This window comes from Zootoca vivipara, chromosome 11, assembly GCF_963506605.1.
Source record: "Zootoca vivipara chromosome 11, rZooViv1.1, whole genome shotgun sequence".
NCBI classification, from domain to species: domain Eukaryota; kingdom Metazoa; phylum Chordata; class Lepidosauria; order Squamata; family Lacertidae; genus Zootoca; species Zootoca vivipara.
Genome location: NC_083286.1, coordinates 34,356,679 through 34,370,590, shown reverse-complemented (window position 1 = coordinate 34,370,590; position 13,912 = coordinate 34,356,679). Strand labels below are relative to the sequence as shown.

Genomic DNA, 13,912 nt, shown 5'->3' with positions numbered 1-13,912 from the left:
ATTATTTCCCCCTCTTGGTTTCTACATTCTACAGTAATCTTTTGTGGATATCAGTCTACAAAAACTCTGATGTATGACAAGGCGGCAAACACCCAGAATCTTGATGGAATCAGTTCTGCCTTGTGAAAACCGAGTTTCGAAGTGATGGGAGTGAATCTCATGAAATTACAAATAGGCCCTCAAAATTAGAGAGGCAAAAACTTCATTATCAAAGCTACCTGGAAAAGTGCTATATACCGTGTGTGTGTGTGTGTGTGTGTGTGTGTGTATGTATGTATGTATGTGTATATATACACACACACATATATATATAAACACTGAAATAGCATCAGTGGAATTCTGCCCTCTTCTGGCATTTTTGAAGAATTTACAGATGGCTAGTATATGGAGTCAAAATATTTAGATCCTAACTACCTTCACACTTCATTCAAGGGTATAACATCTACAGATTTCTGTGTAGGGCAGAGCCCATTTGCCTTATCCAAAAATCTGTCCCTTATATCCCAGCTCTGTTTGAGTGTCCCTGGTTGTCCCTCACGTTGGTGAGCTTCATTTGACATCAACATGAAACCAAGCCTTTAGTTCTGTGGACCTTTAAACATTTGCCAAAAACTTTTCTTTGCCAACAGGCTCATTTTCTGTGGCCGCTAATGCTATGTAATTTTAAATATTCATGTGGTTTTTACTGTTATGTATATATGTATAGGGAGCATTTTTTATGACAGTTCCAGCACCTCTTCCTTTGCTGCCTATGGCAGCCATTTTGTGCTGGCACCTACAACACTTTTAGTAACGTACAAGTACCGACACCTCATTTTTATTTTTACCAAAAAGAAAGCACTGTGTGGGTTTATATATTGTTGCAAACTGTTTTGGTGGTTTTTTTTATGAAATTGTGGTGTATATAAGTATTTTAATTAATAAAGAAATAAATATAGGAATCACAAAGGCACATCAGAACCCCTCACCCCTTCTCTATCAGGGGAAAGGGGAAGAGCGTATGTGTGTGAAGTTCTCTCTCCATACATACGGGAGATTCAGTTCCACAAATGCAGCATGAGAAATGCAATTTTTGGCTTGAGAAGAGAGCAGCCAATCCAAGCCAAACTGCTGGAGATTCTCTTCCCCCTCTCTTTCCCACACCTTTTTTTGCTCATATACTAGGATGATCTGCACTCAGACACCTATGTTGGTCCCCTCAACTGGGACTGGGTCATAGTTAACAAATCTTATCAGTTATATCACAGTGTTCAACACCTGGTCAGCTTCAGGAAACTTAATTTTCTCTATAGAATGTATATTCTAATGACTTTTTAAATCTTTTCTATACACAAAGTGCTTTATAACGCTGTTCTCCTTTCTTCCTTGTAACCATCCTGCAGTCAAATTATTAAAAGCTATTCAGTTCAACAGCAGCAAGCACCTTGACATTTACTCATGAGATTGCTTTCACCCCACATTGCCTATGTACTGAACAGTTTTCTGGCTGCACATGAAACAAAATGATTTCAAATGTATTTTGCACACCTAATTTGTGAAAATTCCACAGTAAGGACAGAAAAACCAGTACCTTCTTCAGAAGCTGTAGAATTGCAAGGCATCTGCACTCTTTTCAAGGTCTCAGCTTGCTTTGGAGGAAGATTCTTTAAAATAAAATAAAATAAACAATCATCTTGTTATTTATTTATTTAGAGATGCACATCCCACCTTTAATCCAAAGACCTCAGGGTGGGTAACAACAAAATGTCAGCAAGATACCATAAAATCTTAAAAGCACAGGAAACAAAATGAAAATATATATATATTGGTTGTACACATACTGAATAAATTTTAGATAAAACAAACTGTATCTCCAATATCACATACGCAAAGCAAATTCAGAGAATAATACTTTTAACATGCTCCAGAAGGCCGTGGCAGTGAGGTGGTAACCTCACTGGAGTTAAGAGCAAAAAAAAACTTACACAGAAAGCTGCCTTTTACAGAGTCAGACTGACAGTTTGCCTAGTATTGACTACACTGATTAGCAACGCAGCTCCAGGGCTCCAGACAGGAAATCCTTCCTAGCCCTACTGGGAAGTGCCAGGAACTGAACCTGGAACCTTCTGCATGCAAAGCAGCAGCTCTGCCCCTGAGCTATAGCCATTCACCTGTGGCCAAATGTCATGTTATAAGAACTGTATGTAATGATAGCCAGACTGCAATAGTTAAAAAGACAAGCTATGTCAATATGATTCCAGCTCCTATTTTGATCTACTTCGAATTTAAATATATGAATAAATAAGTACTTTAAAACTTCCAACAAAGAATGCAAGTAAGTAATTTTACAAGGATGCTGCAAATTTTGTTAGTTCTCTATGGCTTCCCCAGGAGCCCCACAAATTAATTAACCCATTCATATCATAGGAATGGATATGAATTTAATCAGTTAAAAAGTTTGTACAATAGCAGTATTGGCCCTTGTCCATTTGCCAGCAAAAGGCCATTAGTCTCTCCATCCCTGAGTGAGGGAAAGTTAATGCCTTTGGAAGGCAGCTTTCCCTTTTGGCTGGAAAGACTGGATTCTTCATCAGGATTTCTGTGTAAATCTGTTTATTTACAAGTTGAGGACGAACAAGGATGAAAGCACAACTGGCGTTCTATTCAAAACTGAGGGACGCAACCACCATAGTTACATAAAGCCCTGAAAACACACACTCTCTTTGAAGCCTTTCCAGCCATCTTCACTCCGAGGAGCAAAAAGAAGAAAGTGTGTTGCACCAGATCTTGCTTCCTTAAAAGGAGGCCTCATTTGGCATGTCTGGGCCACTCGTCGCATTACTTTTATTATTTAAAATGGTATAATGTTTGGGAAGATGGGGAAAACTTAATTTGGGAATGCTAAAAATGTGCTTTATTTGAGACACGTACTTTGCTGGAAGTCAGGTAGATTCAGATCGCTTGGATCTGGTACACCCCTCCTATGGCAATGAAGAGGTGGTAAACACATACTTTAAATAAACAAACAAACAAACAAATGAAATACATGGCATCGTTTTCCAAATATCTCTGATATGGCCAATATTCAAGGATGATGAGAACTGTATTCCAGCAATATCTGGAGAGCTACAATTTCCCCATTCATGTCCTATCCTCTTTGCCTATTCTATCCCAAACCCATTTCTACCTGATTCTCCCAGCTCCTGCCAGCTTTTTCTCAGGGGCACTCTTAAACTTAGGCAGCCAAATGAGTGTTTATTTACCATCTCTCTCTTCCAAATTCTGAGCAGCCTTTGCTGCTTGTCTGCCCAGGACATCCTGTTTATTCTTTGTACTGTGGACTCAGTCAGACATTTCCTACTAATTTTCTTGAACTGTATTGTAGAAGTCATATTGCTGGCTAGGGCATAGTGCAGCTCTTTTTCTTAAAATATGCATGCTGCCCCCTTTATGTACATGAGGGGCAAGAGTGGTAAATTGCATACCAACTCCTCAGCCTTCCATTAGCAACATTTTCAGCTATGCTGCAGTTATACTCTCTGCCAACAGCTGTTTCGATATTTACCACGGTACCCAAGAAAAAATCTGCATCTACAGTAGTCTATTTTCATAGAACTGTTTATTATGAATTTTTTATTGCTTTTCGTTTCTGTTCCAATTGGAAAGATCTGTGCCAGTGTAGATAGATATGGCAGTCCAGAGAAAATCAGGCTCTCAACTGGAATCAATGGCCATTGCATTCAGGCTCCACACATACATGTTTGTAACTTAACTAGTTAACACATCTCATGGCCCAAGTCTACAAGCAGGGTTTCCCCACATCTAAGGGACAAGAGGAAGGGAGAACACACAGTTAAGTCACTGTACCTGACGACAACAGAAATCTCATCTGTTCTGATTTGAGGATACATTGCAACCCAAGAAATCACAGAAGCCAATTGTTTTTAATGTATTTTATATTACAATTAAAATGTTGCAAAGGTAAACATTGGGCCACAGCCTCATGAATTACCATTTGTTTACTTGCCTAGGATGTGTTGCAAAAAGCCTCTCAATGAGCATCCATGTAACAAGCTATGAAATGCTTGCTCGTTATTGCTTTCCTTCTCCCAGCTTTGCAAGGAGAAGGAGTGGAGACTGACAAACATCCAACATTATGCTCTCTCTTCCCTCTGCAATAAGTGCTAAGTTTAAGGCCAAAAGTGTCAATGAATCTTCCAGGAAGTCTAACATAACAGCAGGTATGGAAGTCTCCACCACTATTGTCTCTGGGTCAAAGAAGAAACCAGCAAGGAATCTGTCTCTTTGCCTAGTTCCCTGCAGCACACTGTGCAAAAAAATCACAGGAGCAAACTTCTACCAGGAAGAGCAATTCAACTATCATATGTGAATAAACAAATCTTTAAAAATTCTACAAAAATAAAAATACACTTCTGTGTACTGCTGTTTTGGCACTTACCTTGTGCAGAAAAGCTCTATCCCATAAATATTTCCTGAAGAGCTGAACATCAGATTCTAGCAAATGGTCTGACGTGCGATTAAGCGTCAGTGTCAGAGTTCCTGATGAATGAGCAAATTGTAGGAGAGCAGCCTCACCAAGCTCCACTTTAGAAATCTCAGATGGGTGGCTGGGCTGCCTCCTGAAAACAACACGTTCAATAGATTAAAAGAAGAGTGCAAAGCTCAGGAGGCATGTAATGCAAAAGGCATGAAACTCCTCGCTCTCCGTGGCTTCCACCTTTTCAGTGGCTATAACCTATTCATGGCAAAAAATCTCAGGCCAAAATAGCATGAAGGAACCACAGCGAGCACTGTTTTTCCAGGAAACCTTTCCCCATGAACCCACAAACTGACCTTTACCCTAACAGAATAAAATAATAGGAGGTTTGACGCCTGGTTTTCTCTATTATTTGTGAGAAGACGCATCTCACTTTCACATGAACATTGCCATTTACAGCAATCAAGCTGAACTGGCAGCCAGGAGGCTTATTAGCATATTGCAGTGCACAACAGAGAGTCTTGAGGGAATACAGCATTGTTTGAATGTTCCAAACAAGTGAGACATTCAGAACAACATGTGTGATAACAGAATTAAGTCATTTTCTCATGCAAATAAAAGTATGGATAACGTCTCATACAAACTGTGTACTGTGCAAAGCCAGAAATAAAAGAGCAATGTTGTTGAAAGAGTGGGGGAGGGAGCAACTAAATTACTTTTCTTGTTTTTCTATGTGTGTGTTTTGTATATGTTTCCTAACAGTGTCATGTGACGATTTACCAGTGGACAGAGGCAAATATGTGGCAGACCAAATCAGCAGCAATACATTGCATGGAGCCTAAAAACTATTCTGTCCCAATGTATTTTGTGAACAGCTGAGAGGACTGGATAGAAACGGAAGGAGACAACATAAAGTGACAAAAAGAGCTGTATAATAACAGAGTAGTCAGTAGGGTAAGATTGTGAGACAGGCTAGCAAACATAATGCTAATCTGCTGCAATAAAATGAAAGGGTCTTAATAGCACCTTAAAGGCTAAGAAATGTCAACTTGGCATAACCATTTATAGACTAAGAGTCTACTTCAGGCATAGGCAAACTCTGGCCCTCCAGATGTTTGGGACGACAATTCCCATCATCCCTAGCTAACAGGACCAGTGGTCAGGGATGATGGGAATTGTAGTCCCAAACATCTGGAGGGCCGGAGTTTGCCTATGCCTGGTCTACTTCATCAGATGCTAAGAGCTGATAATGCAATTTAAAAATCCAATCCATTTATCCATGTATCGTAGTGAGAAAGTGTCCATAAAAAACCCCTCTAAATTTCCTGTAGAAACATGTGAAAATAAATGCAGTGCAAATCAAGCACATTTGCTAGGGGATTAACCTAAAATTAACCTCATCTGCCTCTTCTTTGATACCCCTTCTTTGTCTGCCCTGTTTCCAACTGTGACTAGGATGGGATCTCCCCCCTTCTCATTTTTATACTTGTTTCATTTTAGTATCCAATCCAAGGTATTGGTTGAACATGAAAGAAGCATACACATGAAAGAAGCTATTAAATCTGGCCCATAGCATAAAAAACTCACATGAAGGCATACCACTTACCTGGAAATGAGTTCAACAAGCCTCAAGTGCCCATTCTGTAAAGCCAAGTCCAAAGGTGTGAACCCATCTTCATTAGGTAGAGTGATTGCAACTGTCCCACCTGGCTGGCATAACAGGAACTGGGAAAGTTTAACCAACCCCAGTCTCATTGCGAGATGAAGAAGTGTTTCTTTGCATTTAGATTCTAAAATTTAAAAATGCACATGAATGCATAAGAAATCAACTCAGGGTTTGTTTGTTTTTAATTGATCATTTGCATGTTTCAATCGAACAACAAGCATCTACTGAGACCCAGAGTAGTTATAAAAATAAAATTCCACATATACAGAATCTCCATGCTCTGTTGTATTCCTATTTTGCTGGGAGACTTGAGAACATCACTGAGTACAGCCACCGCCTTTCCATCCCCTTTCCACTTGGTTTTTTTTAATTGCCAAGCATTTCATTTTTCTGTTGGAAGCCGCCCAGAGTGGCTAGGGAAACCCAGCCAGATGGATAGGGTATAAATAATAAATTTATTATTATTATTATTATTATTATTATTATTATTATTATTATTGCTGAATGCATGTAAGTTACCGTACTTTCCATGTATAAGACTAGGGGGTTTTTTAACTAAAAAATAATGTTAAAAGGGGGTAGTCTTATACACAGGGGCAATCTCCCCCATTTTCTTAATTCTGAGTCCCCCAAAATAGGGGGCGTCTTATACATGGGGGGGGGGTTATACACAGAAAAATACAGTAAGTGCACATAAATTGCGGGTTCACTGTACTGAAACTGCAGTTGCAAATACATTACATTTAAACTAGCAAACACCTGGCAACTTTACAAAGATTTGTATCCAGTTGTGTCTACACAACCATAGAAGACTCTTTCCTCTAACAGAGACATCAATGGGCAGAAGGATGAGGAATGTGATTTTCACGATCACCCCTTTCTGCTGTAGCTCTATCCCAATTGTTCTGTGGAGTTACCGGAATAGATTTTGGGAGGGTGCAGTGGACGCTTCATTCCCACCCTATAAAAAAAAATGGCTTCTCCTACTTCCATTCACAGAAACCTCCACTGGACTAAAGAGCCTTCTGTGAACAGAGGGACACAACTAGATACCACCTAGAGGTTTTTGCCACATGTACACAAATCAAGAAGGTGCTGCAACCCAATCAGCACACCTGAGGCAGGAAAAAAAGTTGCTCTGCACCACCTCAAATCACATTGGCAGAGTTAGGTATGTAAAAAAAAGCCTAAGAGAAAGAAGTTAATAACAGCCAATGAGAGGGGTGGGAGGAACATAACACCACAGGCAAGCATGTAATTGTGCCCATTCTTCATTCTTCCAAGATTCCCACTCACTTCAGTGGGTGTATGGGACCACAATAACTCTAGGATGAGATATTTAACTAGAGTCAGTTATAATTTATACTGCATTTGTTGAGAATGCTTCCTTTTTCCTCTTCATAAGAGTTCATTATATTCATTGTTTGCTCTTTATATAGAACAAAGGGGCCACTTATTTATTAAAATTAAAAACACCCATGTCAACATTAGCTGGCAACTCGGTGCTGTTTTCCCTAATGCCTCCTATCCCAGCCTTCAACCAAATTAGTTTGGTGGGCTGTCCTTGTTCTGCATGTAAGTACCAAGTAATCTGACACTTTAACTTGTCCAATGAGTCCTTCCTCGGTCTCTAAGGCTCCGTTCTTGCATCTTTCTTGGCTCTTGCATTCCTGAGGCTTCTGCACTGTTTACAATGCTAAATCAGGGTTGCCCAACTGGTGGTGTACAACGAATAGTGGACCATATGCTTCTTTTCATTCTGCTCTGTCTGCCTGTGTCCTTTTAGCCCTCCACTTGCAAGCATGGCCTGAGGCCCAGGAAGCTGAATGGGAAGCATAGAGGCTCGCACAATAGACTTGTGTCAAGAGCAATGAAATTCCACTAGGGCTAGATGCCGAACTTCACCCCAAGCTCCCACACTGAAGCCAGGAACATAGCACAGGCTAATGGGATAGGTCTTTGTGGATTTAGAATGCAGAATAACTTCAAAATGGGGAAAACCAACCGCAAAGGCACCCCTTTGAGTTAAGCACCCCACTATCAGCCTTTCCTGGCAGAAGTGCACGGTATCAACTTAGGCATGAGACAGTTACCATTGGTCATTGCTGATTCATGTATTAGCTTTGCACGATTGAGGTGGTTAACACTGCAAACATAACAACAATCTCAAAAGTAAGGTGCAATGTAACATATTCCTTTGTTTAATTTTGACTGCAGATATGTTCTGTGCTTTCCTAGGTACAGCAATATTTAAATTTCCATGTCTCCCAGCTATGTTATGGGGCAGTTCCTCGGTTATTATAAGAAATTATAGGTATCAATAGTGAAACTGTACATGTGTTTCCCTCCCAATTATATAGCTTAGTAACCAAAGCTTCTGTGAAAAATAAGGAGCTTTTGCAAGCTGACCTTGTAACCAGTGTAATAGGCATGTGCTAATATTAACAGTAACAGTGACGTTACAAACACAATACATGGGAAACGAAAGGGCAAATTTTATTCTTATCCATGCACACCGTTCAACACTCTCTCTTTGGCACTGTGCCACTGCCTTTTCAACTATATTGTATTATGCCTTTGTAAAGCAAGCCAGATAAAAACTGCAGTCAAATAAGGTTAAGTCTAGCATATGGGTCTTTTCATATGTATTCCATGGACATAACACAAATCATCCATCAAACCTGGTTTTCCAACCAAACAGAACCCACTCTCAACTTTTATGAAAGAAAACTGCATATCTAAAAGAACATCCAGAAAGTTAACAGAACACAAATTAATTGTTTTACATTACAGGCATACCCGCAATTTCTCCAAGGTATGCCTGTATTCGTTTCTATATTGCGTCCATTCCAGCCATGTATTCTGCAGTACCAACAAGGAATCACAGTTTACACCTGGTTTCATCGCCATATCCCTCACTCAGGAAACCTGGGGAACACACTGTTGGTTTACAGACTCCAGTCTTGAAAGGCCTTTAGTCAGACTGTTCATTTCAGGGTGACTTTAAGCTAGCTATAGCAGTGGTTCCCAATTTGCTAAGTACTGCGAACCCCCTGTTTCTCAAAAGCCAAGCCAGTGGACCACTACTTTTGAAAATTTTGATATGTCTTTGGTCATGTTTGTTAAGTGAATGTGCCACAGATGCCCTGGGTGGGTTACATGGGTTACCCCCTTGGGGTCCACGGACCACCAATTGGGAAGTACTGACCTAGAAACTATTGCAAATTCCAGGACAGAAGTATAGCAGCCCAAGTCCCCTTGATCAATAAATTTCCAGGCACCTGCAAAGTACATTTGCATCAAAACTATAAGAGATTCAGTGAAAGTTACCACAAAACGAGGCAGCAGTTCGGAGCTGGCGGTGAGTAAAAGTAAAAAGTAAAAACAGAAATAATCATTTTGGAAAGCTGGAGGGTTCCCCATTTCAAAGCACTGTTTCTCATCAAACAGTTCCTTGGGAAAATAAAACCAGCCACTTCTTATTATAGAGGGCTGGAGACACTGCAAGGCAGTGTGCAGCCAGGCAAGGCTTTAGTAGCTAGACGTTGCTTTGCATCATTTCTCAAGCCTGTAGCCAAAATATACAATTCAAGTGATAATATCAGCTCAAAAACCAGTCTGTTTAACCCATTACACAAACCTTTCTATTCTTTCTTGCACCTGAATCCTTTCCCCTGCCCAACACAATTGAAAACCAAACAAATATTTCTCCTGACAGAAGTGACTAAGATTTCCCTGGATGATTGTAGCTCATTCATTTCCAGGAAGGAAGCTGAAAACTCTGGATGTGTCTTGGAGAGAAGACAAGACATCACAGCAGGCTGACAGCTCCCACTTGTTCCAGGCTTAAATCTTTCCTTCAGACTGTGTTGACAGGCTGTACCCATCCAATAACAGATTTTTAATCTGGACATTATTTAACCCACAGATTCTACAGGCACCCAACCTACTACCGAGACGCTGCTCCTTGTAGTTGGCTGCCTTTCCTCATTGCTCGCAGCAAACAGGTCGTCTGAATGGTTTGCTATGAGAACAGGCTATAAGTTTGCATGCCAGCAATAAGTCATTTTATTTTGAAAGGTTTTTATGTTGGTATTCAAAATGGCAGAAATGCATCTGGTGAGATGTTTAGGGACCTATGTGGGCAACCTAATGCCCAGTCTCCATTTACGGGCCCTGCACAAACCTCCTGAAGTTGCCCCATTCTTCCATTACACCCCTTCTTCCCTTCTGGGTCATTTATCCCCCATTTATCTTGGCTTCTAAAACTGTTTCAAAGAAATTGTGAGTAGTGTTTTATTAGAGAGAGAAAATATTTTTAAAAAACCTTTTTTCCTGGCAGTATGCCTTGGGGAAAGGGGGTATTTCTCCCTACCCATGCATGTGTCTCTGTGCATAGCACACTGAAGTCAGAAAGGAATTCATTTCACTTGCTTTCTAGGATAGCAGCTGCACTGGTCGGCCCAGGGGCAGCCCATGCATTAGGCAAGAGAGAGCCACGTGCAGATCTGACCTCCTCCACACACCCTCCAATGTGCTGTTGCCAGCCCCACCCATGCCACCAACACAGCCCCCTCTGCACTCCCTGCTGCTGCTGCTATTCAATTCTGGCAGCAGCGTAGGGTGGGGTGATGGTACAGTTGGAGTGACAGGGCTGGAAGCAGTGAGGATTCGATGATGAGGAACCAGGATCTGCCAGGGAGGTGCCAGTGAAGCGGGGGGGGGGGGCAATCAGGGCATTTTGCCTACAGCAGCAAAACATCTTGGGTCAGCCCTGGGCCTGTCATATGAAGAAGATCACCTGTATACTTATTTGAGGGTAATCCCATCAAGCCCAATGCAACTTATAATAATAATAATAATAATAATAATAATAATAATTTATTTATACCCCAGCCTCTCTGGGAGGCTTCCAACAGAAGAATAAAATAATCGATTAAAGATTAAAAGCTTCCCTAAACAGGGCTGCCTTCAGATGTCTTCTAAAAATCTGGTAGCTGTTTTTCTCTTTGACATCTGATGGGAGGGCGTTCCACAGGGCGGGTGCCACTACGGAGAAGGCCCTCTGCCTGGTTCCCTGCAACTTGGCTTCTCACAACAAGGGAACCGCCAGAAGGCCCGCGGTACTGGACCTCAGTGTCCGGGCAGAATGATGGAGGTGGAGATGCTCCTTCAGGTATACTGGACCGAGGCCATTTAGGGCTTTAAAGGTCAGCACCAACACTTTGAATTGTGCTTGGAAACGTACTGGGAGCCAATGGAGATCTTTCAAGACCGGTGTTATGTGGTCTCGGCGGCCGCTCCCATTCACCAGTCTAGCTGCCGCATTCTGGATTAGTTGTAGTTTCTGGGTCACCTTCAAAGGTAGCCCCATGTAGAGCGCATTGCAGTAGTCCAAGCGGGAGATAACTAGAGCATGCACCACTCTGGCGAGACAGTCCGCAGGCAGGTAGGGTCTCAGCCTGCGTACCAGATGGAGCTGATAGACCCTGGATACAGAATTAACCTGCGCCTCCATGGACAGCTGTGAGTCCAGAATGACTCCCAGGCTGTGCACCTGGTCCTTCAGGGGCACAGTTACCCCATTTAGGACCAGGGAGTCTTCCACACCTGCCCGCCTCCTGTCCCCCACAAACAGTACTTCTATCTTGTCAGGATTCAACCTCAATCTGTTATGAAAAATCATAGAGTCATAGAATTGTAAAGTTGGAAGGGACCCTGAGGATCATCTGCTCTAACCCCCTGCAGCTGTCCCATATGGGAACCGAACCTGCAACCTTGGCATTATCAGCACCATGCTCTAACCAACTGAGCTATCCAGGTAGAGCTGGATAAACCTGACTAAAACTGGGGATTCTGAGCTGAGGTAGCCATGTTGAAAATTGAAGGCGGGCAGCCTATGTTCCAGATTAGTTAATTCATCACACACCGGGTTCTACCCATCATTTTCTCTGGCTCCATTCACTACTAGCATGTAAGCCTGATAAGATTATCCCAGATATATGGCCCTTGACCAGGGATAGGAAACCTAAGTCCCATGGGCCGGATGCGGCCCAATTGCCTTCTCAATCCGGCCCATGGATGGTCCAGGAATCAGCGTGTTTTTACCTTTTATTTAAAATGCATCTCTGGGTTAGTTGTGGGGCTTAGGAATTCGTTCATTCCCTCCCCCACAAAATACAGTCTGACCCACCACATGGTCTGAGGAACAGTGGACCGGCCCATGGCTGAAAAAGGTTGCTGACCACTGCCCTTAACAGAAAAACAGTTGGCCACCCCTGTTTAGAATGACACATTTGCCAAGGGGGGGGGGAGAGAGGAGAGAGAGAGAGAGAACAATCCACTATAAACAGCATGGCCTTTTATAAAGATAAACATTTGCAAGATGAAAGCCTTTATTTACACAAAGGGGACGAAGTAGAGTACTGTATATATTATCCACGCTTCCTCACACCCTCCATTTATTTGAGCCAATTCACATTCTTTTTTCCAGTTTCGGAGTGCAGAAGTAATGCTGATTAGAACATCAAAGTATTTGTGCCAAAATAATTACTTTTGAGCAGCTAGTAATTAAACCTAAGAAAACATGTCAACAGCCTTGTCTCGGTGGAGCCATTAATTTTGTACTAATCCGCGACGAACAACAGAAGTTGGCACTCAGATCTCATAGCTATGGACTTAGCAGATGCTCTTCGCCAGGCTCCTTCCACGGACCTGAATCTAAATTGGCCACCAGCATCATATGTTGCCTCTGAGCCATGAAGGATGCAACTGCCTTGTACGTGGTCTTCCTAGATCATACAAACCCAAGCAGCTAACCACAAAACAGCAGATCTGGCAGGCTGGTATGTCACATATATACCTCAGGTCATCCTCAATCTGCTAATACCCCGTCCCAAGAATTCTTATAAGAGTGCTTTCTTTAACACTGGGAATATTTCCACTGATGTTCCTTGCTTGGTTGGCCCGTGTCTGAATGATCCACAGCAAATGCAAATCCCATTTACTACTATTTCTGCCACTCTCATTTCCTCTTTTGCACTTCACAGTCCTACATTCTACCTATAAACCAGGCATCCCCAAACTGCGGCCCTCCAGATGTTTTGGCCTACAACTCCCATGATCCCTAGCTAACAGGACCAGTGGTCGGGGAAGACGGGAATTGTAGTCCAAAACATCTGGAGGGCCGAAGTTTGGGGACGCCTGAAAACTGTAACTGGGAGTGGTGGACAAGAAATCGTAGTTATTCTATAATTTTTCACACACATTGTTCTAATGTTGCAATACAGTTCTCTGCTCAAAAAATGTACCCAAACATGTATTTTAGGATTAAATGCATACAAATAATGCGGGGGGGGGAGGCTTATGGACATCTTTAAAATAACAGCTTGGTGCCAAAACAAGAACAAATGGATGGACATATTCAAACCTGACACAGACCAGAAATGACCCACCTGTAACTGTTCATATGCTAGAGAACATGGGGTAGTGCTTAGCAGAAAGGGGAGAAGAGTGCAGCTGGAGGTCAGGGATTTTGCAGGGGAGAGAAATAAAAAGAAAGGCAACAGAGATAGCATATAAGGAGATTCTTCCACCATTCACTGATGTAAGCAGGCATTGTGTCCATAGAAGCTGCTGGATCTGGTTTCTTATTTAACGAAACATGGTGGAAGGAAGCCAGATTTCAAAACTTGGACTAAAAACTTCTTGTTATTACATTAGAACAATTAAACTACAACAGAATGGGTATGCAATGATATGGAGAAACT

General features: G+C 41.9%; 1 protein-coding gene across 2 annotated transcripts in view; it reads right to left on the bottom strand.

The window, feature by feature from the left end:
• The window catches only part of ARHGEF28 (Rho guanine nucleotide exchange factor 28), a 143,415-nt gene that overhangs the window by 88,695 nt on the left and 40,808 nt on the right, over positions 1 to 13,912 (bottom strand). For both annotated transcript variants that reach the window (XM_035099489.2, XM_060280226.1), the window contains exons 5-7: positions 6,084 to 6,267; positions 4,439 to 4,619; positions 1,571 to 1,643 (exon numbers count right to left, since the gene is read on the bottom strand). In XM_035099489.2, the coding sequence (XP_034955380.2) occupies positions 1,571 to 1,643; positions 4,439 to 4,619; positions 6,084 to 6,267 (438 nt within the window). The remainder of the gene's footprint in view (positions 1 to 1,570; positions 1,644 to 4,438; positions 4,620 to 6,083; positions 6,268 to 13,912) is intronic.